Source organism: Artemia sp. Qi Xiang Cuo, chromosome 6 (assembly GCF_049724085.1).
Source record: "Artemia sp. Qi Xiang Cuo chromosome 6, ASM4972408v1, whole genome shotgun sequence".
NCBI lineage: Eukaryota > Metazoa > Arthropoda > Branchiopoda > Anostraca > Artemiidae > Artemia > Artemia sp. Qi Xiang Cuo.
The window spans coordinates 26,936,189-26,962,871 of NC_142799.1; the positions used below are offsets into that span (position 1 = coordinate 26,936,189).

The 26,683-nt window shown below is 36.6% G+C and overlaps 1 protein-coding gene across 2 annotated transcripts in view; it reads left to right on the forward strand.

Annotated features, from left to right (window-relative positions):
• The window catches only part of Reps (RALBP1 associated Eps domain containing), a 101,331-nt gene that overhangs the window by 59,212 nt on the left and 15,436 nt on the right, over positions 1-26,683 (forward strand). For both annotated transcript variants that reach the window (XM_089090590.1, XM_089090591.1), the window contains one exon: positions 5,615-5,781. In XM_089090590.1, coding sequence (XP_088946716.1) covers positions 5,615-5,781 — 167 coding nt within the window. The remainder of the gene's footprint in view (positions 1-5,614; positions 5,782-26,683) is intronic.

Here is a 26,683-nt window from a genome sequence, read left to right on the forward strand (position 1 = left end):
AGGTTTCTAGATTATTTAAATACTTAGATCAAATTACTGCTGTGGCAATGTCTAAGCTATATTAGATATGCTGCATTAGCAAATAATATTTGACCGACTGACTGCTATTATTGACAATTCGTCAAATCACTAATCCATCTGAGGCTTAGTGCTACACAGCACCAAGTACCGTCTAATGTTTGGTGCTATTGCTGCACACGTTTATCCTCCACCCTATTCAGTTCAATGATTTATCCTTAGCTCCCTTCCGCAAATTTTCTACTTCCTCTGTACAGCTTACTGTTTGATATACTGTTTTTTAACCTACCCCCCCCCCTCACTGTCTCTCACAAAATTTTCAGGCCAAATTAAAAAAAAAATATTTATTAACACAGTTATTTGAATTAATTTATTATTTAAATTATTTAATTACTGTATTATGAATTATTTTAATTAATTTTTTTGCTTATTTTATTATATGATTAGCAGTTTATTAGCTGTTTTCATTTATTAACTGCGCCCTGTACTTAATTTTAATACAAATAAAAAAAATTAAATTACAAATTGATTATTACCGTTAGATTACTTATTGGAAATTTTGCGCCCATACGATTTCTGTGCCATGGGCAAGTGCGCCCTCTGTCTCCCCTCCCTAAAACCGCCTCCGGTTCAAACCCAAAACTTTCCTTAGACAATATAGGCCTAAATTGTGGTTTATATTATTCATATTTTCTGGGTTTTATAGATATGGGCTTTGAACAAGTCATTTATTGGTAACGTCATACCTAATAATAACGTTACTCCTAGTATACCTAATTATAACATTTACATAAAGTTAAAACAACAATAGCATTATAAGAAAGGGCAAACAAATTCACTGCTCCCATTCCTCTTTTGACCTCTTTTGACCCGCTTATAGCCCAAGGAGTTGGACAGACTTCTGCTGTATTTTGAATGTTTAATGCTTTGTTTTCTTGATCTAGAGAACTCATTGTTCTTTCTTTTACACTTTCATTGGACATTATGCATTTTGTTTTTCAATATGAACAGTTTAAAGTGATTTAGAAGATTGTCCGCGATTCTTTCTTCAAGTGCACATCAAACATTTAAGATTTACAGAGAAGACAAAAGGCTGTACTTGGCTTGTATGAGGGAAGCTTAAAATTATCCAGTTAACAATTTAACGGGTTTGTTCCTACCCATTTTAGTATAGAAATAAAGTTTCCTTTGTTGTTTAAAGACGGAAGCATTATGGATGAAATTCTTCGGCTGTCCTCCGAAAAAAACCTAGTATCTACATCTGAGTAAGTTCCGAGAAAACGCAAAAGCGTCGTTTTGCTCTATGCATTTTTACCGTCTTTATTTAAAAAATAAAGTGATGATGTTCATTGTATGGTGCTGCTGATTGTTTTAACTGATAAAGTGTAATTTGTCAGATACTAGATTTTGGCGTAAATGTCGATTTCTAGTATGTAAATGCTAGGTATGACACAAAAACATTGGTGAGCTCCTGTGTATATACTAGGTAATATCAACGAAACTATGCATCGGAGAATAATTTCGTTTGCACCATTGGATTCCTCGTGGTCTAATTAGGCGGGATCCACTGTTAACTAAAATTCGAATTTTTTGTAGATACTAGGTTTTGTCCACTGTATATATAATTAGCAGTATGATCTTTCCTTATTTCATCCATTATAAAACATGAACCGCGCTGCCAGTGCTCTAGAGAAACTATCAACATAAACGACATTACATCTTTTCATGGGAAGGTAGGTCAGATTTCTGTTGAACACAAACTTGACTTTGACATAGCCACACTAATTTTGAAGAAACCAATTTTAAATTAATTTATTCCAATACATACATGAAAATTGGTAATTAGTAGTGTAATGTTATTATTAGATGTTTTTAGGAATTAAAAATAGGTTTCGAAGTCTCAAGTTGGTTTCAAAGGCATTTTGAGAAAGTGTCTGCCAAAATACGTGGTCCAGGGTAATTGGACCGCTAATGACAGATCAAATGAGAGGAGCTGTTTGTACGCGCCAATATATATATATATATATATATATATATATATATATATATATATATATATATATATATATATATATATATATATATATATATATATATATATATATATATACATATATATATATATATATATATATATATATATATATATATATATATATATATATATATATATATATATACATATATATATACATATATATACATATATATATATATATATATATATACTACGAAAACTTTACGAAAAAGAAAGTTTTTTTTAAAGAAAAGTAAAGGCCATATTAAACTTAAGATCAGTAGAAATAGAAGCCTACAATAATTCAAACTCAAAACGACCAGAAATCATTATTAAAGAATAAAAAAGGAAAGGAGAATAATTGGTATGGCGGTAACACTGCATATAAATTTATATGAATGAATATATAGTGGGCTGTAATAATGCAAAAGGTAAATATAAAAATGGTTTAAGAATGAAAAGAAAGACAAAGAATTAATTTACAACGATAATCAAGTTAAAAATAAGTTCTATTTGAATAATGCCATAACGCGATGACATTTGATTATGATATTTGGCGCTTCGCATTGATATTTCAGTTTTAAAAGTTTTATCAATTTTTTCTGAAAGGGAAATTACGCGGTGGGCATGAATGTAGGCTTACGTTTAAATCAAATATAGTCACCTCCACTTTCACGTACCTTTTTTTATATCGGTCTGATTTTTATTGCTTGTTGTACTGATGAACTAACTTAGGAGGTAGTCGAGGACATGTTTTAAAAAATTTTGCCCCTTTGTTCAAAAAAAGAGACTATCAAATATTTAAACTACTAAAACTAAAATAATTACTTGCTAGTTTATTTTCCTTGATAGGTACGTCTCTCGATTAATTCACAAAGTGCAAAGATTTTCAAACAGAGGTGTTTATTGTTTAAAGTTCAGGAAAGGTCTGCCCATTTCTTACGAAAACATTGTTGAAAATGAAACTAGTCTTATCTCGGCTCTCCGCCAAAACATGTAATTAGCCTTTTCAAGTTTCACAGGAACTAAAATCTGAGTAAATAAATATCACGACGTGAAAAAAAGAGATAAACCATCCAGTGGCGGATCCAGATGGGGGGGGGTGCCCCCCCCTAAAGTAGTGTAATTTACCTGATTAACGCAAGTTTGCATTAATTAAACTTGCTCCTAACGTAAGTTTATCGGATCCGCCTATTTTGCGCCCCCCCCCCCCTAAAAAATCCTAGATCCGCCCCTGAAACCATCACACCCATTCCACCAATTATTAGAAGAAAAAAATTTCCTTATTTTCACAAATTTCATCAACCCCCCGCCCCCTTTTTTGTATAAAATCCTACATACGCCAATCAGTTCAGTCCACTGTATATAAATAATAGATTAAGTCATAATTTGTATATAAATTAAGTCATACCTGTCAGATGGGACAGTTGCAAATCACTTGGCCGGCTCACCAAGTTTTTTTCTGCTTTTGCAATTACGACTAATGCAATTTCTAACCTTTTCTCATTGATTGACGCATACACACTAACCCGCTAATGCATAAATAAGTGGGAGGAGCTTTTTGTTCGCACCGAGAATGAAGAGCCAAAAATCATCTGCGGTAAACTTACTGCCTAATTATATAAACTGTGGTTTTGTCAGAGGACAGCCGTCTTCTCGTCGTAACCAGTGCGCCTGGCAGGAAAAACTATTGAATGTGCTTAAAAGCTTATTTTTGCTGAAAACATATTAAACAAGGTGTGGATGTAGCAGCCGTGTCCATAGACAACCTTTCCAAAAAGCCATTTTCCACTCCACTCGGTATTTTTGTATTTCCACAAAACACCAGGGCGTCAACCCCTCAGGATTTTCTCCAAGGTCTTAAAATTTCAGTCCAGAGCTTTTAATCTTTGGAAAAGCATATATGAAAAATTGCCATGAAATTTAATGTAATCGTATATGTAAAAAATATTATATTGTATTAGGTTATGTTTATAGTTACATTTTTTCTGATAGCATATTAAACAACGTGTGGATACAGTAGCCGTATCCATAGATAACCTTTAAACATTTAGATTTACAGACGTAATAATAGGCTTTATGAGCTTTTTTGCAAATAACAGAAAGTTTATTATTTTCTTTTCATATCAGGTTAGAACGCGAGGAAAGCAGTTATTGTCGTTGCTCATTGTTTTCCATCCCCCTCCCCCTAGAAGATTAGATTTGTTTGTAATTAGTTATTCTATTAGTATACACTATTTTTGTTCCTGTTGCTAGAACTGTAGGGGGAGAGAGGGAGGGACAGCTAGTCACATAAGCAATGAGGGGAGACTTATTAAGAAAATAGCACTGACAATAAAGGATCCAAATAGCATTTACAGGGTTTGATTGTTCTAGTCAGTCTTGTGACCTTGGATACCATGATGACTTGGTTCACATGAGGGGGGGGGGTCAAATTTCCCCTTAACAGTTTAGGGGTTTTTCTGTCTATTGTGAAATTTCGTATATTTGTCGAGAACTGGTTTTATTCAATTCTGAAATCTTCTTAAACACAGTTTTTGGTTTCTCCTTTTGATATTAGAAGTAGGAAATCAAAAGTATGGCTAATCCATCTAGAAGCACATTTATTCAATCTTCAGACCTATTCCCCCTCTGAATGAAATAAGGCACGTACATAGGCATTTCCTTCGGAGAAGTGCCAAGCTAATCAAATAGCAGCAAAAAAGGGGAAGTACGATTTACGTGAAAAAAAAAATAAATGCTCAGGATTTCTGCCGTGGCGGATTGGGGGAAGGGGACTGCCCCTCTCCATTTCTTGGATGCAAATTCATGCATATTTATAGTTGTATTTATTCGGTCCCACTCCCTCTTAGAACTTAAGTCGAATCCAGTCTTATGTAGTTTTACTTGCGTTTAAACGAGTCTGGAAAATAGAAAAGAGAATAAGCCATTTCTATTGATAAGGCTAGCAAGCCCCCCTCTCCCCCACCCAAAAAAATAATTGACAAATCCTGGTTTCGACGGTGTAATTTGGAAGAAGGGGTGGTGGATTTTCACCCTTACCCGCCCCATCATTCCCTCTCCTTGCGAACAGAAGAAGTACTCTTTTCGTACCTTTGCCCCATCCTTTTGAACAAGGGAAGCTTTTCCACCTTGAATTATTTCTCTGGGTTTGTTTGGTCACTACTTTGTTTTGTTTCAAGAAATATATGTTTTAAGAAAATATATTATCATCTGTTCTATTCAAAATAAAAAATAAAAAGAAGAATGACATATTGTCACTTACACGTTGTAAAAAAGTCATTTAGACTTAAATAGGAGCGAAATTTAAATAAGACGATTCGTATTTTTAATCTAGTACATAGAAGAGAATGAAACAATTTTTTTTTTATACAAGTCGAACTTATCCGGGTACAAGAATGAATGCTTCCAGTATGCTCATAACAGTTCTGCCATTTTTGATTATGCTAATATTTTAGAAAAAAAGATCTATTTTTTAATTAAGAAAAGGGAAAACTAGATCATTGCCCAACGGAGTAGAATTTTGAAAAATATTGTGTACAGCTACTTGTCTTATCTCATTTCTTTTGTTTATTTTAGGGTGAAAGTTCTCAATCTTCAGCCATTGTTCCGTCTAGTGACATGGTTCAGAATGAGGTTGTTCGACCAGGAGCTTTTGAAGTGTACCGGAAAACAGAAGTCATTGAAAACACCCCTTTCGCTAACGAAGAGCTGTCTAGTCACCCTTTAAAAGTCAATAATCCAAGGTAAATTTCCTTTGCCATGTTTTCCAATTTTAAAACACTATTTTTATTCTAAATTATTCCGAAAAAGCATTCTAGGTATTGACTTTTTTTAATTTAGCTATTCGTATAAGAAAAAGTCAAATTCGAGGCTATTCATTGACGCAAAGTTTCTATGTGCCTACAAATTTTTTCGCCCATATCGATATGCTCCGAACAATTCTCTTCAGGAAGGAGGGGGGGGGATTGTCCTTTCTTAAGGAGGGTTTAAGTCAAAAGACCAGTCATTAAGGAAGTGTCTTGTTGGTGAATCGAAGTGTTTGACAATGCGTTCTTGCGACTACAAGTGAGTTAAACCACTTCTTAAAAGCATTTCAGGGGGGGGGGGGGCAGACAAATTATTTGAAAACTGGGAAATAGCACGGGAATTGTCCTATGATCTGTCTTAAGGGGAATATTTCAAAAGACCAATTATTCAGGTAATGTTTTCTATGTAAATGATCAAGATCTTATACTTAATACATTCTGCTTTCTAGAACTACTTCAAACCGTCATCTAGGAACAACCTTGAAAAACGGGGTGAAAGCCAAAGAATAAAAGGTGACTTCATGAAAAATGTGAAATTGATGAGGGGGGGGGATGTTGAAAATCTCCAAATTTTGTATCCCACAGTCCCACTGGCTTCACAGGTTCTGTCTGGGGACGTCTCTGAACTAAGGTAGTACACAATTTAATATGCAAAAATAGACTTCAGTAAATTCTATGCATTCAACTGTATCCAATATCTTTGGTAGTGATGCTACCCACGTTAATGAACCTATCCACTTGGTCAATTAGCCTCGTTATCTAGCATCACCTCTATATCCTTGTTAATTCCTAGTCTAAGCGAATTGGTCTTCTTATAGTACAGGAATAGTAAGGTTTGACCAGGAACAAATTGATAAAGTAATGCTTTCTTCACTATCCAGACCAGAAAAAATCGCTGAACAACATACCCAAAATCGCCATCTCTAACTCGTTGCGAAATTTGTTTTTTTCGCCGTTTTTACTTATTTATTTTTTATTTTTTTGGAAAAAAGTGAAATATCACGAAACTGGTGTTTGATATGTCTTTCTGTATCAGATTTAAAAGCTGAAACGATGTCAGATGTTAGTTTCTCTGAAATGTAAAAAAAAAATCAGAAATACTCTCTTTTTGAACAAAAATGAACAAATTTTAACGTTTTAGGTAAGAAATTAAATATAAAAAAAAAAAGTTTTTTAAACTGAAATAAGGAGCGACATTAAAACTTAAAACGAACAGAATTTATTCCGTATATGAAAAGGGCTGTCCCCTCCTCAATGCCTCGCTCTTTACGCAAATTTTTTTTATTGTTTTAGAAAATAAAGTTGTGAGACAGATTCAAACTTTAGCGTAAAGAGCGTGGCGTTTTAGAGGGGACAGCCCCTTTAATATAGTGAATAATTTTTTTTCTTTTTAATTTTTAATGTCGGTCATTAATTTCATTTTAAAAAACTTGTTTTTTTTTTTTATTTAATTTATGATAATTTTTTATTTAATGAATCTGTTATTTTCATAAAAATTTTAATTTTATTTTTATAAATTTATGTCTTTAAAAATTAACTAAAGTAACTAAATTCTATATTCGTATATTTTTCTTCTGGCAAAAAATACAAAGTTGCAGATTTTTGCAGATATGAGCTTGAAACCTATGTAATAGGGTTTTCTGATACGCTGAATCTGACGGTGTGATTTTCATTAAAATTCTTTCACTTGTAGGGGATGTTTCCCCCTCTTTAAAAAATCGAGTAAATTTTCTCAGGCTCGTAGCCTTTGATGAGTAATACTAAACTTAATAAAATTTATATATTTAGAATCAGCATTATAAACACATTCTATTGATACATTTATTGACATCAAAATTCCGTTTTTAAAAGTTTCGATTACTATTGAGCTGTATCGGTTGTTTTTTCATTTTATTTTTTTTTTGCTTATTTGTTATTACGTATATGAGGGGCTTCTCCCTGTCGTCAATACGACGCTTATTGCTTTAAAAGTTAAAAATTTTTATTATTCAAAAACCCCTGAATCAAAAAGGCTGTTTAATTAGAATAGATAGCTCTTTTGAAATCACTAAAAAAAACTGTAGCGTAAAGAGCGAGGTATTGACTTGGGGGAGAACCCCCTCACATACGTTATAATTTCTGTTCGTTTTAAGTTCTAATATTCCTTCTTACATTTCAGTTGAAAAAAATTGTTTTTTTTATTTAATTTCTGATCGTTTTTTTAAATAATGCTTTGAACTCCGGCGCCCCTTTCATAGCAATGTCCCTTACCCCAACGAAACATCCTCCACGGACAAACTCTCCATAATAACCCCTTCCTCTAGCCCCCCCCTTCAGAAAAAATCCTTCCTGAAAATGGTTGTATACTTCCCAATAACCAAGAAATAATGCTGGCAAGTCCGGCGCCCCCTTCATAGCAAATTCCCTTCCCCCATGAAAACTTCCTTCATGAACAGATCCTCCAACATAACCCCCGACCCACCCTTCCCTCCCACTACCAGAAAAAAACCTCCTGAAAACTTATATATACTTCCGAATAACCAATACTATATGTTAACATTGGGCAAAGTTCATAACTTTTAGCCCTCCCTCTGGGTACTTCGGGGGATTAAGTCATCCTAAAAGACATATTTATCATATTTTCGACCATGCTGAACAAAATGGCTATCTCAAAATTTTGATCGGGTGACTTTGGGAAAAAAATAAGCGTGGGAGGGGGCCTAGTTGCCCTCCATTTTTTTTGGTCACTTAAAAAGGGCACTAGAACTTTTAATTTCCGTTCCAATGAGCCCTCCCACGATATTCTAGGACTACTGGGTCGATACGATCACCCCTGGGGAAAAAAAAAAAAAATAAACAAGCATCCGTAATCTTTCTTCTGGCAAAAAATGAAAAATTCCACATTTTGTAGATAGGAGCTTGAAAACTCTACAGTAGGGTTCTCTGATACTCTGAATATGATGGTGTGATTTTCATTAAGGTTCTATAACTTTTAAAGGTTCTTTCCCCCTTTTTTTGAAAATCAGCCAAATTTTCTCGCGTAACTTTTGATGGGTAGCAGTAAACTTGATGAAAATTATATATTTGAAATCAGCATTGAAATCTGATTCTTTTGATATATCTATTGGTATCAAAAACCCGTTTTCTAGAGTTTCGGTTACCATTGAGCTGGGTCGCTCCTTACTTACAGTTCGTTACCACGAACTGTTTGAAAAAAAAAAAAAAAGTGTTCGATAGAAATATCTAGATAAGTCTTGAATTGGCAAGATGGGTTTTTTGAGATGATCAAAGATATTTTGACTCCCCATCCCCCCGAACCGCCCTCCAAAACTTTGATTGGCGCTGGCATTCTGGATCAAAATCCCTACACCTACAACAATAAAAAAAACGACGTGGTAAAAAATATTTGCAATAAAACGTAAGAAAATTGCACATCTGATTCATCAAAGGAACAAAAATCACAGGGAAAATTAAATCACAGGCTTAAAGCTAATCCTCAGAAAATTCATCTTCTGGACACTTCGCGTTGTTGCACGAAACTCCTCTACATACTCGACAAGCTATGGTGCATTCCAGGCCATTTTCTTGTAGGAGCATCTCTTACTGTCACAACCATCAGCTCGGCAAGAACACTTCACTGTCTTTAGAAGATGAGAAGGAGCAGCGGGGAAATCTGTCGTTTTTGGCCCTAAAATTTCGTTGCCTTGAAGATTCCATCTCCAGCTTAGGGGGTCAACCGTGTTCCCTAGCCAAATCTGAACCTGGCTGTAGACTCGGAACGAATGATACTTAGCTGCCATCATAATCGGTGGCAGCTCTTGTGGGTGTACGAATGAGGTGGTAGTATTGACTTTCCTCTGGAAAACTTGGTTCCTGGCAGTGTCAAGACTTGGCAGATCCTGGCAGTTGTAGAGTATCAGCAAAGCTTTCTCTTCAGCCGCAGCTATCTCATCATGAGAAGCAGATCTTTTGGTAAACAGGGTACTGGCGTCTCTGAAACTCGAGCTGGATAACAATAGCTGAGGAGCTTTTCCTTTTCCGATGCCCTAAAGGTGCGATGTTGTGTCGCAACCCAGTATGGCGTGACAGAACGGCATCGGCTGGCAAACTTCTGATCCTAGCTTCTTTTTTATCTGACTAACATCCCAAGCTTTCAGTTCCGAATTTCGCTTCTGGCGAGAAGTAAACTCGATTTTTACTCCTGTCTACATGACAGATGAGGAGGACGAGAACATCCGTGTTATCAGCAACCACAATGGTGTCGCTATGGAGTGCAGTTTCCGTAGCCTTCTTCACTATGTACAGATCAGCATCTCGTTCAGAGTGGTATACATCGCAACCGCTGGCTACCAGAGCGTTTCCAAGAATCTTCAGAAGACGCGATTTGTTCTCCTTGCATGAAGGAAACTCTTCTTTCTTCATGCAAAAATTCATGTCTTCGGTAAATAACACTTCGCGGTCGACAGATCCAGCTCGACGCAAATGGGTTGCATCTTTGATTGACAGACCGCCATCGTATCCGTCGAAGACGACAACTGCACGGGGATACTTTTTTTCGACGTAATGAATGTACGAAGACATGGTAGCCTTGTATGTGGAATCGACTTTCCACGGGATCTGATGGAGACGGGTGCCCCCGTCTAAGACGAAGCTGGTAATTCCCACTGGTCTTGGGTACTGAGCATTAAACCCATATGACTGATAGACTGCTTTTGCTAGCTCGGGCTTGTTGGCCTTTCGCATGAATCCGTTTCTTTCGAAAAGAGCAGGAGGAATGGTACAGAGCTCAAGCTTGAAATAATCTTCCTTGAGACTAGACCTCTGGGCAACGATAATGAACCTCTGAAAAAGTAGTGCCACCTCAGAAGAGCCCGACTTTTTTGTGGTCATCAGAGTCACTTGGTCTTTCTTTTTAAAGACGTGTTCCTTCAAGGTCTTTTCTGACATCTTGTCTAAGATTTTCTTCCCAGCTGATCCGGCTTCGTCATCATTCACGCCTGAAGATGAAATTACTCCATTTGCAACGTTTCTCAGTTTTACATTGCCTTTGAATAGGGATGACACTTTGAAGAAATCTACCAGCTTCGCGGTATCTTCAAGTCACGATGCTGCTCGCTTGTAGAGTAGCCGATATTCGTCAGGTTCTGCATCAACAGGTTGACCTCAAGACACGCCGGCCTCGATAGGACCCAAATCACGCTCTGTTCTTCAGTCATGTCAACACCACCAGTGAGTCCTCCCGATGTCTTTAGGCTTCGCATTTGCTCCTGTTCAATAACTAAGTCTGCTGAGAAGCCGGCCCAGCGCTGAACTGACCTTCTAATCGTGTGCCCTTGCTCACTGAACATCTGGAACATTTTTGGGTGACGACTGGGAAGTTTAGTCATCTCTTGGATGTACAACCAGACAGATTTCACGTAAAGGTTGCGCCCAGATGTGGCCAGGTAGGAAAGCATTTCTGCTGCAACCTGCAAATGCAGGGCCCATAGGCCCAGTCTCTCGGCACGTATAAACTTGAGAATCTTTTCAACTATTTCAAGGTACTGCAGCCAGAGCTTTGCTGTTCGGTGATCTCGTAGGTCTTCAATCTTCTGTTTGATAAGACTTTCCAGTAGTCCCAGCTCTGGTGCTTCCTCAAGGTCTCTGGGAGACATTTTTCCCTCAAGGGTATCGTTGAAGAGTTTCTCAAGGCCGAAAGTATCCACAGTTCCCGCATCTTGTCCTAAAAGATGAGCGTAGAGTGCCGAGCTCACGAGAATATGAGCTCTAATAGCTCTAGAAATCACTTTCCCAGAGAGTATATGTGGTATCGTTGCCGGTGCGTATACTATTTCCAAGATATCTTTGGGCCCACGGTCTTGCATCAGGTGCCCTATGCATCCGACGAAGCTCATCATCAAGTGAAAGCCTCCGAGTTTCATGATAACGTTGTCCAGCTCATTTGACACGTCGGACTTGATAGTCTTTATTGCCTTCCACCAAAGTGGCTGATCGAATGTGACAACTGGCTTAAATCCATTCTTCTTCCCCTGACAATCAATGAAGCACAGGGCTGAGTATAGGCATGACTCATTGCTAGAAAGCAGATCGATCATGGGCAAAAACACAAGGCATACTTGCCTTGTCGCAAGGGGTTTGTGCATCTTCGTCCAGCGAGTGCGAGAAAACGATTGCATAAAACCATTCCAGTTAGAAAAAATTGCTGAACAACATATCCAAAATCTCCATCTCTAACCCGTTGCTAAATTTTTTTTTTTTTTTTTTCGCTATTTTTGTTGCATTAATTTTATTTTTCATGAAAAAATGAAGTGTCACGAAATAAGTGGTTGATACGACGATCTGGATCAGAATTGAGAGCTGGAACCGTTTCTGACGGTAGTTTTTCTTATAATCGTCAAATAAAATGAAAAAAAAATCCATTTTTGGTAAAAAAAAAGAAGCAAAATTTCGCTATTTTTGGCAAAAAAACTAAGTGATAACCATGACATCTTTTTTGCGTTTCTCTTGTCCGTTAATGCCGTTAATCTTGTCCGTTAATCACGATATGTGTACGATTGACGAAAAGGCACTTTCTGCGGTATGGCAATTCTAGCAGCTGTCACTCCCCCTCTGAAAAACAGGGTGGCACGAATCTCAAGAGGGAGTGTTTCTCTAGACGCCGTGACGCTCAAATTCAAATTCATTTAATTAAAAAACAAGACATAGCTCTCGTGGGCAAAGCCCAAATATGATGTCTCTTAGTCATCAACAAAATAAAGTTGTCTAATAAAACTTCGTCAGGATAAATAAAATAAAGGATAAAAACACTTGAGATTGAGAATAAAATTATCTGGTAAAACTTCGTCAGGATAAAAATAAACTAAACAATAAAAACACTAGAGATCATTATAATATTTGACAAAGCTTGGCACAAAGCTTTTACTATAACGCATGGTGTTACAGTGGACTGGGGTTAGTTTCGGGACTTTCTCAGCCACTTCCCTGGGGGGACGAGATCTTATAGGGACAAAAGGTGGGGAAAGGAATGATCGGTAGATGGGATGTTGAAGGAGGGTGGAGCCAAATTTTTGGCATAATTTTCCTCGGCGGGAAGAAAGGGATTCAAGTTTAAAGTCCTTGAGGTAAAAGGAGTAAGGTAGAGGGGAACCACCAGAAACGATTTGTAGTGATATCTTCTGAACTCGTTCTATTTTATTAATTTCATCCTGGTTAAGGGCAAAGTGCCAAACCGGACGAGTATATTCAACTAAGGGGTGGATGAAAGTGTGAAATATTAGTTTCAGCTTATCCTTAGGAACTCGATATTTTTTCAGTGTTTTTAGCATTTGGATTGTGCCGTTAGCTTTTTATACAATTGTCTTTGTATTCTCCCGCCATGAGAGGTCAGAAGAAATCACCACACCAAGTAAAGTTATTTTATGGCTTATTAGCTCGGAAGCGATAGGAGGTTCGAAAGTCAGTAGAGTATTCTGAAGAAAAGAAAATGTCGTGACCGAGCCTTTGTCCTTATTCACGACCATGTTTAGTTCAGCCGCCTCTGAGGTAACTTGGTCAATGATACCAGCAGCATTGCTCTTCGAATCCTTAGATACAATTTCCGTTAAGGACAAGTCGTCAACGTATTTCCATCTGTCCCCCAGCTTAGCAGCGATTTCATTTATCATGAGGAGGAAGCCCAGCGGGCCCGATCACAGTTCCTTGTGGAATTCCACAAAAAACTGGCAGAAAAGTGGAAAATTGGTCTTTATACGTCACAAGTTGCTCTCTATTTGTTAAGAAGCTCTTGATGATTTTAATAATAAAGCTGGGTATATTTTTTTCCGCCATTTTTTCTAAAAGGATTTTGTGATCAACAAGGTCAAATGCTTTTTTGAAATCAATTAAATTAACGAGGTAATGAACTGTCGAACACTTAGGGATGTTACCAAATTGCTTTCGATCAGTTACTTTCAAAAGATATTTTTTCAGCCATGCGGCAACAAAGCTTTCGTATTAGAGACTGACGTAACTGGGATCCATCGGGTATCAGGGAAATCATTAGCTGTTCTTTTCTTTGGATTGGGGGTAGTAAACACTTTCTTTTATTTATTTGAAAAATATCCTGTTTTTATTAAATTACTGAGAATTACCTTAAGGGGAAATGATAATTCTTTAGCAAATGCTTTAATGAGAGCAACTGGAATGTCAAAAGGGGCCATGGAAGTTCTTTTTAACGAAGAGAGTTTACGGATTATAATTGCCGATGAAATATCAGCAATTAAATTATCATCTGAAGAAGTAGTTAACTTTACTGAAGGATCCTCGGGTGGAAGAGGGGGGTAAGACTGCACAATTGAAGCAAAATGGGCATTTAAATCATTCGCGGTTTTCTCTAGAGGCTCATCCTTCATGAAGTCAACTGGTTGAGAACTTTTGCCAGTCAGACTTTTTACTTTACTGAAAAACTGCGACGGTTTGGACTCCAAAAGATGGTCAAAAGATGGCTCAAAGGTCGAGTCCCTATTTAACCTTTTCGGATAAGTGAAGCGGTGCTTTCTCAGATTCTGTAGGAGAAAATATCACAGACTATTGTGGCCGATTCATTTGAATTTCTTGACCAGCTCTGGTTGTCATCGTGGTTTTTTAAGAGACCAAGACCTAACTAGAATGGTTTTATGCAATCGGTTTTGTCGCACTCACTGGAAGAAGCTGCAGAAACCCCATGCGACAAGGCAAGTATGCCTTGTGTTTTTGCCCATGATCGATCTGCTTTCTAGCAATGAGTCATGCCTATACTCAACCCTGTGCTTCATTGCTTGTCAGGGGAGGAAAAACGGATTTACGCCAGTCGTCACATTCGATCAGCCACTTTGGTGGAAGGCAATGAAAATTATCAAGTCCGACGGGTCAAATCAGCTGGATAAAGTTATCACCAAACTCGGAGGCTTTCACTTGATGATGAGCTTCGTCGGATGCATAGGGCACCTGATGCAAGACCGTGGGCCCAAAGATATCTTGGAAATAGTATACGCACCGGCAACGATACCACATATACTCTCTGGGAAAGTGATTTCTAGAGCTATTAGAGCTCACATTCTCGTGAGCTCGGCACTCTACGCTCATCTTTTAGGACAAGATGCGGGAACTGTGGATACTTTCGGCCTTGAGAAACTCTTCAACGATACCCTTGAGGGAAAAATGTCTCCCAGAGACCTTGAGGAAGCACCAGAGCTGGGACTACTGGAAAGTCTTATCAAACAGAAGATTGAAGACCTACGAGATCACCGAACAGCAAAGCTCTGGCTGCAGTACCTTGAAATGGTTGAAAAGCTTCTCAAGTTTATACGTGCCGAGAGACTGGACCTGTGGGACCTGCATTTGCAGGTTACAGCAGAAATGCTTCCCTACCTAGCCGCATCTGGGCACAACCTTTACGTGAAATCTGTCTGGTTGTACATCCAAGAGATGACTAAACTTCCAATTCGTCACCCAAAAAATGTTTCAGGTGTTCAGTGAGCAAGGGCACACAATTAGAAGGTCATTTCGGCGCTGGGCCGGCTTCTCAGCAGACTTAGTTATTGAACAAGAGCACATGCGAAACCTAAAGACATCGGGAGGACTCACTGGTGGTGTTGACATGACTGAAGAACAGAGAGCGATTTGGGTCCTATCGAGGCCGGCGTGTCTTGAGGTCAACCTGTTGATGCAGAACCTGACGAATATCGGCTACTCTACAAGCGAGCAGCATCGTGACTTGAAGATACCGCGAAGCTGGTAGATTTCTTCAAAGTGTCATCCCTATTCAAAGGCAATGTAAAACTGAGAAACGTTGCAAATGGAGTAAATTCATCTCCAGGCGTGAATGATGACGAAGCCGGATCAGCTGGGAAGAAAATCTTAGACAAGATGTCAGAAAAGACCTTGAAGGAACACGTCTTTAAAAAGAAAGACCAAGTGACTCTGATGACCACAAAAAAGTCGGGCTCTTCTGAGGTGGCGCATATCGACCCGGCGTTACTTTTTCAGAGGTTCATTATCGTTGCCCAGAGGTCTAGTCTCAAGGAAGATTATTTCAAGCTTGAGCTCTGTACCATTCCACCTGCTCTTTTGGAAAGAAACGGATTCATGCGAAAGACCAACAAGCCCGAGCTAGCAAAAGCAGTCTATCAGTCATATGGGTTTAATGCTCAGTACCCAAGACCAGTGGGAATTACCAGCTTCGTCTTAGACGGGGGCACCCTTCTCCATCGGATCCCGTGGAAGGTTGATTCCACATACAAGGTTACCATGTCTTCGTACATTCATTACATCGAAAAAAAGTATCCTTGTGCAGTTGTTGTCTTCGACGGATAACGCGGTGGCGTGTTAATCAAAGATGCAACCCATTTGCGTCGAGCTGCATCGGTCGGCGACTAAGTGTTATTTACCGAAGACATGAATCTTTGCATGAAGAAAGAGGAGTTTCTTTCATGCAAGGAGAACAAATCGCGTCTTCTGAAGATTCTTGGGAACGCTCTGGTAGCCAGCGGTTGCGATGTATACCACTCTGAACGAGATGCTGATCTAGACATAGTGAAGAAGGCTACGGAAACTGCACTCCATAGCGACACCATTGTGGTTGCTGATGATACGGATGTTCTCGTCCTCCTCATCTGTCATGTAGACACGAGTTCAAATCGAGTTTACTTCTTGCCAGAAGCGAAATTCGGAACTGAAAGCTTGGGATGTTAGTCAGATAAAAGAGAAGCTAGGATCAGAAGTTTGCCAGCCGATGCCGTTCTGTCACGGCATACTGGGTTGCGACACAACATCGCACCTTTATGGCATCGGAAAAGGAAAAGCTCCTCAGCTATTGTTATCCAGCTCGAGTTTCAGAGACGCCAGTACCCTGTTTACCAAAAGATCTGCTTCTCATGATGAGATAGCTGCGGCTGAAGAGAAAGCTTTGCTGATACTCTACAACTGCCAGGATCTGCCAAGTCTTGACACTGCCAGGAACCAAGTTTTCCAGAGGAAAGTCAATGCTACCACCTCATTCGTACACCCACAAGAGCTGCCACCGATTATGATGGCAGCTAAGTATCATTCGTTCCGAGTCTACAGCCAAGATCAGATTTGGCTAGGGAACACGGTTGACCCCCTAAGCTGGGGATGGAATCTTCAAGGCAACGAAATTTTAGAGCCAAAAATGACAGATCTCCCAGCTGCTCCTCCTCATCGTCTAAAGACAGTGAAGTGTTCATGCCGATCTGATGGCTGGAACAATGAGAGATGCTCCTGCCAAAAAAACGGCTGGGAATGCACCATAGCTTGTCGAATATGTAGAAGAATTTCGCGCAACAACGCGATGTGTCCAGATGAAGAATTTTCTGAGGATAAGCTTTAAGCCTGTGATTTAACTTTCCCTGTGATTTTTGTTCCTTTGAACAATCAGATGTGCAATTTTCTTACGTTTTATTACAAATAATTTTTATCCCATCGCTTCTTATGTTGTTGAAGGTGAAGGGGTTTCGATACAGAATGCATGTGAAGAGCAAGGTTTTTGAGGAAGGTGCAGGAGGAAGGGTATTAAAAAGATCTTGAAAGATCTAAAAAAACCTAGTTTGTCAACTCAAAACTGATCTAGAAACTTCTATCGAACGCTTGTTTTTTTCTTTTTTTCTTACCTAAAACGTTAAAATTTGTTCATTTTTGTTCAAAAAGAGAGTATTTCTGATTTTTTTTTTACATTTCGGATAAACTAACATCAGATATCATTTCAGCTTTCAAATATAATACAGAAAGACGTATAAAACAACATTTTCTTGATATTTCACTTTTTTCCAAAAAAATAAAAAATTAATTAACAAAACCGGCGAAAAAAACAAATTTCGTACCGAGTTAGAGATGGCGATTTTGTGTATGTTGTTCAGCGATTTTTTCTGGTCTGGATAGTGAAGAAAGCATTACTTTATCAATTTGTTCCTGGTCAAACCTTACTATTCCTGTACTATAAGAAGACCAATTCGCTTAGACTAGGAATTAACAAGGATAAATGTGTAAAATCTTGCAATCAAATAAATATTTTTGTAATTGACTATTTGCAAGTTTTTCCAAAATTTTGCTGAAAATCGAAAGTCGAGAAATGCTTCAATAACCTGAAGGGTTAGTTGAACTTCAACTTCTAATTCCCCTATGAAACCCAGAAAACATTTGGTCTTGCGCTATAACGTAGCCATCACGTCAAAAATAATGGCTAATATGAGAATTTGTAAATTATTAACTATTAAGTCAAGGCCAAAGGACAAAATATCTGGAAATTTGGTTTATACAGCTATGTATTTGCGGAAGAGCCATCCAGGAAGTCCAGGTTGAAGCATCTGAATTTGTCAGTCAAAATATCAATACGATAGTTGTTTCTTTTTACGTTGTAACGTTTCAACTTTCAATTCTCACATTCTTTAAATCATTGAAATTCTTATGGCCTCAAGAAAAGCAATGGTCCCAGAACCAGTGCAAGATGGGGACTTACACATCTTCTCAAGCCTACACAAAGCGCGTAAGCTGGATTGGAACTGAAGAGCAAGAAGTTCTGGGACTTCCAGTACGAATGGAGGCATGAAGCAATCAAGGGCCCATCTTTGTCACAACATGGTTTTCCATACTTGGTGATGCTCTTTTATCGACAAGAGTCCAAATCCTGCACATGCGATCTCAAGCCCATTACCTCCAACTCATTATATATTCATGCCTACAAATATTATGGTACTATAAATATTATAAGAATACCCATAATAGATAGCTTAGCTAGAATGAAGTTTCTCAGCCAAAATAAGCCTGTCTAAACAGACCGAACCAAGAATTATCCATTAATCAGGATTTAGTGCAAATGTTTACTAAGCAAGAATTTAGTCGTTTACTAGGCAATAACTTCCTCAAAGGACGCCACTTCTCAAGTTCACCTCGAAGCGCTCATAGCAATCACAGTTTTGATTAGTATTAAATAAAAAAAACAAGCTTTTTCAACTGAAAGTAAGGAACAACATTGAAACTTGAAACGAACAGAAATTATTACTTATATGAAGGAGTTTGCCCCCCTCGTCGATACCTCGCTCTTTACGCTAAAGTTCGAATTTTGTTCCAATTCTTTAAGAATGACCTGAATCACAAAGTGTTTAATTAGAATAAATAGCTCTTTTGAAAGTACTAAAAAATTCAGCACAAAAAGCGAGGTATTGACGAGGGGGCAAACCCCCTCATATACGAAATAATTTATGTTTGTTTTAAGATTTAATTTTTTTCCTTACTTTCAGTTGAAAAAATCCTTTTTTTTTTATTTAATTTCTGATCATTTTTTAAATAATGGTGGGAAATCCGGCACCCCCTTCTAGACAAATTCCCTTCCCCCATGGAAATATCCTCTCACGTAACCTTCTTCCCCCGACCTCCCCACGATAAAAATCTCCTCTCCTGAAAAAGTCTGTATACTTCCCAATAACCAATATTATATGTAAGTAATGGGTAAAGTTCACAACTTGCGGCCCTTCTCCTGGGGACTTTGGGGGATTAGATCATCCTCAAAGACATAGTTATTAGATTTTTCGATTATGCTGAACAAAATGGCTATCTCAAAATTTTGATCGGTTGACTTTGGGAGAACATGAGCGTTGGAGGGGGCCTAGTTACCCTCCAAATTTTTGGTCACTTAAAAAGGTCACTAGAAATTTTAATTTCCGTTCAAACGAGCCCTCTCGGGATATTCTAGAACCACTGGGTCAATATGATTACTCCTGAAAAAAAAAAGAAAAAAAAAAAAACAACATACAAACACGCATCCGTGATCTTTCTTCTGGCAAAAAATACAAATTCGACATTTTTCCAGATAGCAGCTTGAAACATCTACAGTAGGATTCTCTGATACACTGAATCTGATGGTGTGATTTTCATTAAGATTCTATGATTTTTAAGGGATGTTTCCCCCCTTTTATGAAAATAAGGCAAATATCCTCATGCTCGTAACTTTAGATGAGAATTTATATATTTGAAATCAGCATAAAAATCCAATTCTTTTGATGTATCTATTGGTATCAAAATTCCATTTTTTAGAGTTTCGGTTACTATTGAGCTGGGTCGCTCCTTACTTACAGTTCGTTACCACTAACTGTTTGATAGCTCGTCAAAGGTCCACCCTGACGTCATGAGGCCACATCAGCAGGATTTCACAGTCAAGGACAGGGATGAAGAAAGGAGATTACGATGAAATAGAGAACCCAAACTGTCTCAAAACAGCGAGATAGCTCCGACCTTTTACACTCGGCCTATCCTCGTTAGGATTGTATACTAAGTATTGATGCTGGCAATTTAACAAGAATTTAGAAAAAAAAGTATTATAGACATGAAATAGTCTACAACAAAAATAAAATGGAAAAAAAGTAGAAAAGAGAAAAAAATAGACAGGCGGCTTGACAATATTTTAAATATATACAAATTGGTTGTATGATTGGATATTTTGAGTGCTAATTTATCACTCAAAGCAAAGAAAAAGAAAATATAAAAATTTTTATTAATATTAATTATGTTGATAATCTAATAAAATTGACCCTTCCGATAAATAGCTTAAAGAAAATAAATAGGAGACATTATAAAAAAAAAAAAAATGAATAAAAAAACAACCCAAAGAAATAGTTAAGAAAATAGAAAAAGACAAACAGTGATAAAATATTTTCCAAACATCGTTTGTTATATATTTAAACATAAAACTTGTAAAAATTTAGCCATATCATGTTTTTTTTTTGTGAAGGAAAAAAGGCATGAAGTCACATATGCCTATAACATTTTTTGATTGCTCAAGATGATCATCGTCTGAAATTTTGTAGCAACATTTAAAAGTAAAAAAATCGCCAGATTATTCATGAAACAAAATTCAAGATTTCTGAAAAAAAGTTACTGTTCAATTCCTAATAGAAAATCTAAAAATTTTGGTGAATATTCATTATGTTGATAATCGAAGGAGAAAAAGTTGCAAAAAGATCAGGTAACTTTCCAATCTATATAATCAAATTGACCCTTACATCCTGTATCCCATTGCAGTTTACTTTATGAGTCCTGACATTAAGTTGATTATATATTGAATCTCAATCATAAGTTAGAAAAAAAATAAGTGTAAACAAAAAGAATAGAAAAATGATCTTAACATTATTCGTGACTCTTTGACTTATTCCTGATTCTTAAGTCTGTTAAACTAATTCAACAGGGTAATAACATCAAATTTTAATATAAAACACTGATCCAAAAAATATTGAAAACAAATAATTTTGCATCCATCTGTCCGAAAATATTACAACTTCAAGGTTAGTGAATAAATGCACATTTTTTCCTGTAACAGTTAAAACCATATTTGCACCGTTTGTTTGCAAATGTGGCCGTGTTGAGTATCTTCTGAGGGTAACAATTCTGGCCACCAGTACTTCTGAATTTTTTTTCGTGTATTTCTTCCATATAGACAATATGTCCAAGTCTATCTTTTATGGTCTCTTTTCTTGTTTCTTGTCCGAATTTGCACCGTTTGTTCGTAAATATGGCCGTTTTGAGCATCTTCTGAGGGTCACAATTTGGGCCACCAGTCCTTCTGTATTTTTTGTCGTGTATTTCTTCCACAATGACAATATCTCCAAGTCTATCTTTTATGGTCCTTTTTCTTGAATTTGGTTTGGCTATTTGGCCACAAGTCCATATTTCAATAGCTTTGGAGTCCCTATTGCTATTGGCTAAATCTCTTTGACTTTCTTTAATACTCCGTTTTTCTGAATGCGGTTTTTTTACATTGACAATATCTCCGAGTCTCTCTTTTATACTCCGTTTTTTCGAATTTGGTTTTTCTATGTTCACAAAATCTCCAAGTCTCTCATTTATACTCAATTTTTTAGAATTCGGTTTTTCTATTTTCACAATATCTCCAAGTCTGTCTTTTATACTCTTTTTTTTTGAATTTGGTTTTTCTATTTTCACAAAATCTCCAAGTCTCTCATTTATACTCAATTTTTTAGAATTCGGTTTTTCTATTTTCACAATATCTCCAAGTCTGTCTTTTATACTCGTTTTTCTTGAATTTGGTTTTTCTATTTTCACAAAATCTCCAAGTCTCTCATTTATACTCAATTTTTTAGAATTCGGTTTTTCTATTTTCACAATATCTCCAAGTCTATCCTTGATGCTCTTTTTTTTTGGATTTGGTTCAGCTATTTGGCCATCCTTCGATATTACATGACGCTTCAACTGAAACAACTGAATATTACATGATGGTATAACTGATACTTTTGAATGCAAACTTTCATTGTTGCAAGCTTTAACTTCACGAACTTCAGGAACTTCAGCTGTATTCTTTTTTACAAAACCAGCTCCAGTTAGCATAGTATAAACAATATCGGCCAAAATTTCACTTTTAATCCTCAACCTGAACAGATCTTGTTCTCTTCCTTTTTCTCGGTGATTTCTGAACTTGTAATTACCACAAAAAGCTTTGAATGCTCGCTGATGGAATTCCTCATCCAACATTTTCTTCGTAAATTCTTCAAAAGTATTATTTTCTATGTTTAAGTTTTTTCCTTTAAAGTGCTCACAGTTAAGCGTTCTAAGATGTACTAAGTTGTCTGTATTCACCTCAAAGCTATTTAAGCATGCATGACGTCATATGTTCCTTTGCACCTTGAATTTTTTTCTGGTAGCATGACGTCATAAATGAATTTATTTTGGAGTGACGTCATGCTCCCAGAAAAAAAAATGATGGGCAAAGAATATGTATGATGTCATCCAAGCTGTATAGAGCCTTAAGATGGATACAGCGTGGTTTAAATTAAGACCATATTCATATACAAAATAATATAACCCATGTAGGCCTTATCTTTTGAATAGTTGCTTCAATAAGGTATGATTTTGACAAGACCAAATTAGTGTGACCTCAAAACTAAGAATCTGCAGTGAATAAGATAATTAAGTAATTTTGACTCCAAATTCTTAAATTATTGATTGATGACCCAGTAGCCAAACAAAAAAAAAGTCTCGGAGGCAAAGGTCGCGCTCATGATTTGTCAATATGAAAAAAAGTACGACAAAAAATTCAAATAACCGTGATCTAAAACGAAATTCAAATCCAGTAATGCTTAATGATTTTTGAGACGGAAGGCCAAGAGTTTGCACAGTTACATGGTTAAAATGTTAAAATATGGGTTAAAATGCTACAAAAACAAATGTATATTTATTCATTAGCCTTATAGTTAGATTTTTCTTGGGCACACTGATACTAAATTTTTTTTTTTTTGTATTTTGGATCAATGTTGTACATTAAAATTTAATGTTAAAGTACTTATTTTTCAAAGATAGGTTTTAGTAGAAAAGATGGACATATTCGGCCATAGTTTTTTGATCAGTTAAGAGTTATTCCAGGTCATTTGGTAGACCATAAGACTCCCAGAAATTGCCAGGGCTCTACTCTGGAGGCAGTATGCATACCCAAGTAGATCAAAAGATGCTATATGCACCAAAGTTTAAAAATTAGCTGTAATACTCTGGGAATGGCTATGGGAATCAAATTGAAATTTTCAGAGGATCTTTTTGGGTAGGGGGGGCATCAAACTACCTCAAATTTTAACTTAGGGGAGAGGCAGAGGTAAATCAGAAGACACTAGCTCATGAAAATAACATATCTCCTATTGTCTCAAGAATGACTTGAGGAATGAAGTTAATACTTGCAGGTAATGTTAGGGAAAGTACTGGAAAAGAAGCTTCAAATTCTTGGATTGGGATTAGGGGGGGGGGGGGGTAAACAGTTTTAGTCTCTGACTCACGAGAACAGTTTTGCATTATTAACTCCTACGCATCTTATAATCACTGCACAACTAGGCAGCAAGGTAATTCAAAAATGTTAAATTTTGTTGAAGGGGGGGATTGGACATTGAACTGTGAAATAGGGAGAGGGTAGAGTTAAGTCAAAAGACAGTATATGTATCCAGCCCATCAAAATGCCATATCTGCAACATCTCAGGAACAGTTTGGGGGATGGAATTTCATAGGAAAAGAAAAGGGACACAAAATTGTGCTTGAGGGGTGGGCTAAAATACGATGTATCCATCCGCCTGAGTATTTTTGCTTTACAAGTATTTTTGAGATTAAAAATCTATTCAGATCATAGCACCAAGGTAAATAAAAAAACATTATGTGGTGCAAGATTGTCAAAATGGTATGTTTGCAATAGCTCTAAAAAGGCTTATGGTATCAAGTCAAAACTTTTATGGAAAGTTAGGAAGACCCAGTGGACCCGTTGTAACTTGGAGATGCGAGGAAGCCTAAATTTTTTTCTCTTTGATCCACTAAAAGGTCTCGACAATGTAAGCCTCTAAGGGACCTACAATCTATTTGCAATTAAGCAGCAAAGTAAATTGAAAGACATTGTTTGTTGCCAGATGATTGGAACTGCATACCTGCAATATAAAAACCGCTTTGGGGATCAAGTTGAAACTTTCAGGGAGTATCGGAGAAACAATTGAACCTTGAATTTTGACTAGGGGTCAGAGGGAAAGGGTCTAAACACTTGGTCTCCAATTTGTTTTTGTATTTTTGGCATTAAGATCCCCTTCTAGACTAGAATCAGTAACATACCATGTCTACCCAGGTTATTTAAATTGTATATCTACACTATCGTAGGAACAGAATGGGGGATTGAATTGAATTCTCAGGAGGTTCTCAGGGCCAAGTGGAGCTCATATTTGGATTTGGGGGAGGGGCTGAGATAAATAAAAAGAAGCTGTATCCAGGCTATCAAAATGGTATATGTGCAGTAACTCAGGAAAAACGAGTATCTACATGACCTGTAAATTAAAACCTATAAGGTGACAACAATTAGAACTTGGACCCATCTTTCAGCATCACAAAAATATGGAGTCAAGATTAGTTTCAAATTTCCTTTCTGTTTAGGAGCACACCTAATCAAGAAAATAATGAATGTTGTTTTGAAGCTGATTAGAGAGGTAAGATATAAAGCAGATTGGGAAAAAAACCTTTTTGGGCTCCACATTTCCTCAATCAGTTGGGGGAATAAGAGGCAAGGGACTTCCTATTTTGTATTTAGATGAAAGAAATATGGGAACCAAAAAAGTGTTTTATGAGACTAACGGTTGTAGAGTATCGCATAGTCACTCACCATCAAGTAGGCTGTTAACCAACGTATTTTAAGGACTCAAAAACTGTTTCAGGGTCCAAATTTCAGACTTTTAGAAATGATAAAAAAGGATCACAAAGGTCCACATTTTGAATAAAAATTCTATACTTAAATATTTAATCTCTGACCTCCAATCATTTAGAATAATATATATTTGGATTAGTATAAGAAGAAACATGCAGTATGGGTAAAGGGGGTGAAGGTTTCTCTCTTTTTGTGGAGACGATAGTTTATTTTAGAAAACTATACTTTATTTTAAAAAGTAAATATGCTAAATAGTTTTTTTTTTTCTCAAAGCGTTATTTTGCAGAAGTTAAACTTTGATGTAAAACATGAGTTTGATGGGGCAGTATTAAAAACAAACAAAAATAATAAAAAACAAGTTTTTTTTTGCAAATGAAAGTAAAGAATGACATTAAAACTCAAAAAGAAAAGAAATTATTCCATATATGAATGAATCTTCCTCCTTCCCAACCCTCTATTCACTAAGCTAAGGTTTGATTCCTTTTTTTTATCGCAATGGTTTAAGAACAAATTCTCAAACACAATGGCAGTTGGAATGAGATACAAAGCATTTTTTTTTTTTTTTACAGTGCTTCAGGAACGAAAAACCTTTTTGTTTTGCATTTGCTTAAAACATTAAAACATTCCAGTTCAAATGTTTCTAGAGGCAATTGGTAAGTAAAACAATTGCAATTACCCAATAACTGCATTTTCTATACTCGTAAATACTTCCAGTTAAGCATTATAAAACTAGCATGAAAAGCAGGGGACTGTGGAGGGCAGAATCACTAATATACTTCAGAATAATTTCTGTTTGTTTTGAGTTTTAAAGTTGCTCTTTATTTTCATAAGGAACTCTTTTTCTTTAATGTTGTTAAGATCAAACTTTATTGGCTATCTGATTCTGATTTGTTGTAATGGGGCATACACAAAAAAAGAAGAAATAAATGATAACACTGCTCATTTTGAATAGATGCGATGAACATAGTAAAATACTATTTTACTATGTTGCTATTAAATAGTATATGGAAAAGCCTTTTGACTTCAAAAGGAGAGTAAACATTATTCTTCTAGGTTCAGTTATTTGGAAATACAGAACTATAAGAGTCAGAGTTTAATGGTCATCTTAGAGACATCAAAGAACCAACCATAAGCTGGGATTCATACTAAACTACCATAGGTGGAGAAAACATCTGAAAGTACTTGATGATCCCCCCAACACCAGTCCAATGAGTTTTCTTCTTGAAAAAAAATAAACAATTGAAAAGCAGGTATTAAAAATGCACTACATCAAATTCAGAGACCCCCCCTACACCCTCAAGGGTCAAACCCTTGTGTGCCCGTAGACAAAAAGTTTGGTAATTCGTTTACGGGATTCTTATTAGGAAAGCTTTTCATTGTAAAATAATTTAAATAATCGCATGAAGGATAAAACAATAAGTTAAAACTGCCGTCAATTATAAAAAAAGAGGAATAGTACTTCTTGGCTGATTTATATTTTAACTGAAATGAAATATTTCAAAAACTGCTCAAATGTCTCTTCTTACCTTTAATACATCTTACATAAAGTTTTTACTGCAGGGAAGAAAATTAAGAATTTATTTTAAATTTGTCAAACTTTGATCTTGATGTTTAGACTCATATCTTCGAAGCTCAGCTAAAGAAAGAAAAAATCAAGCATTCTTG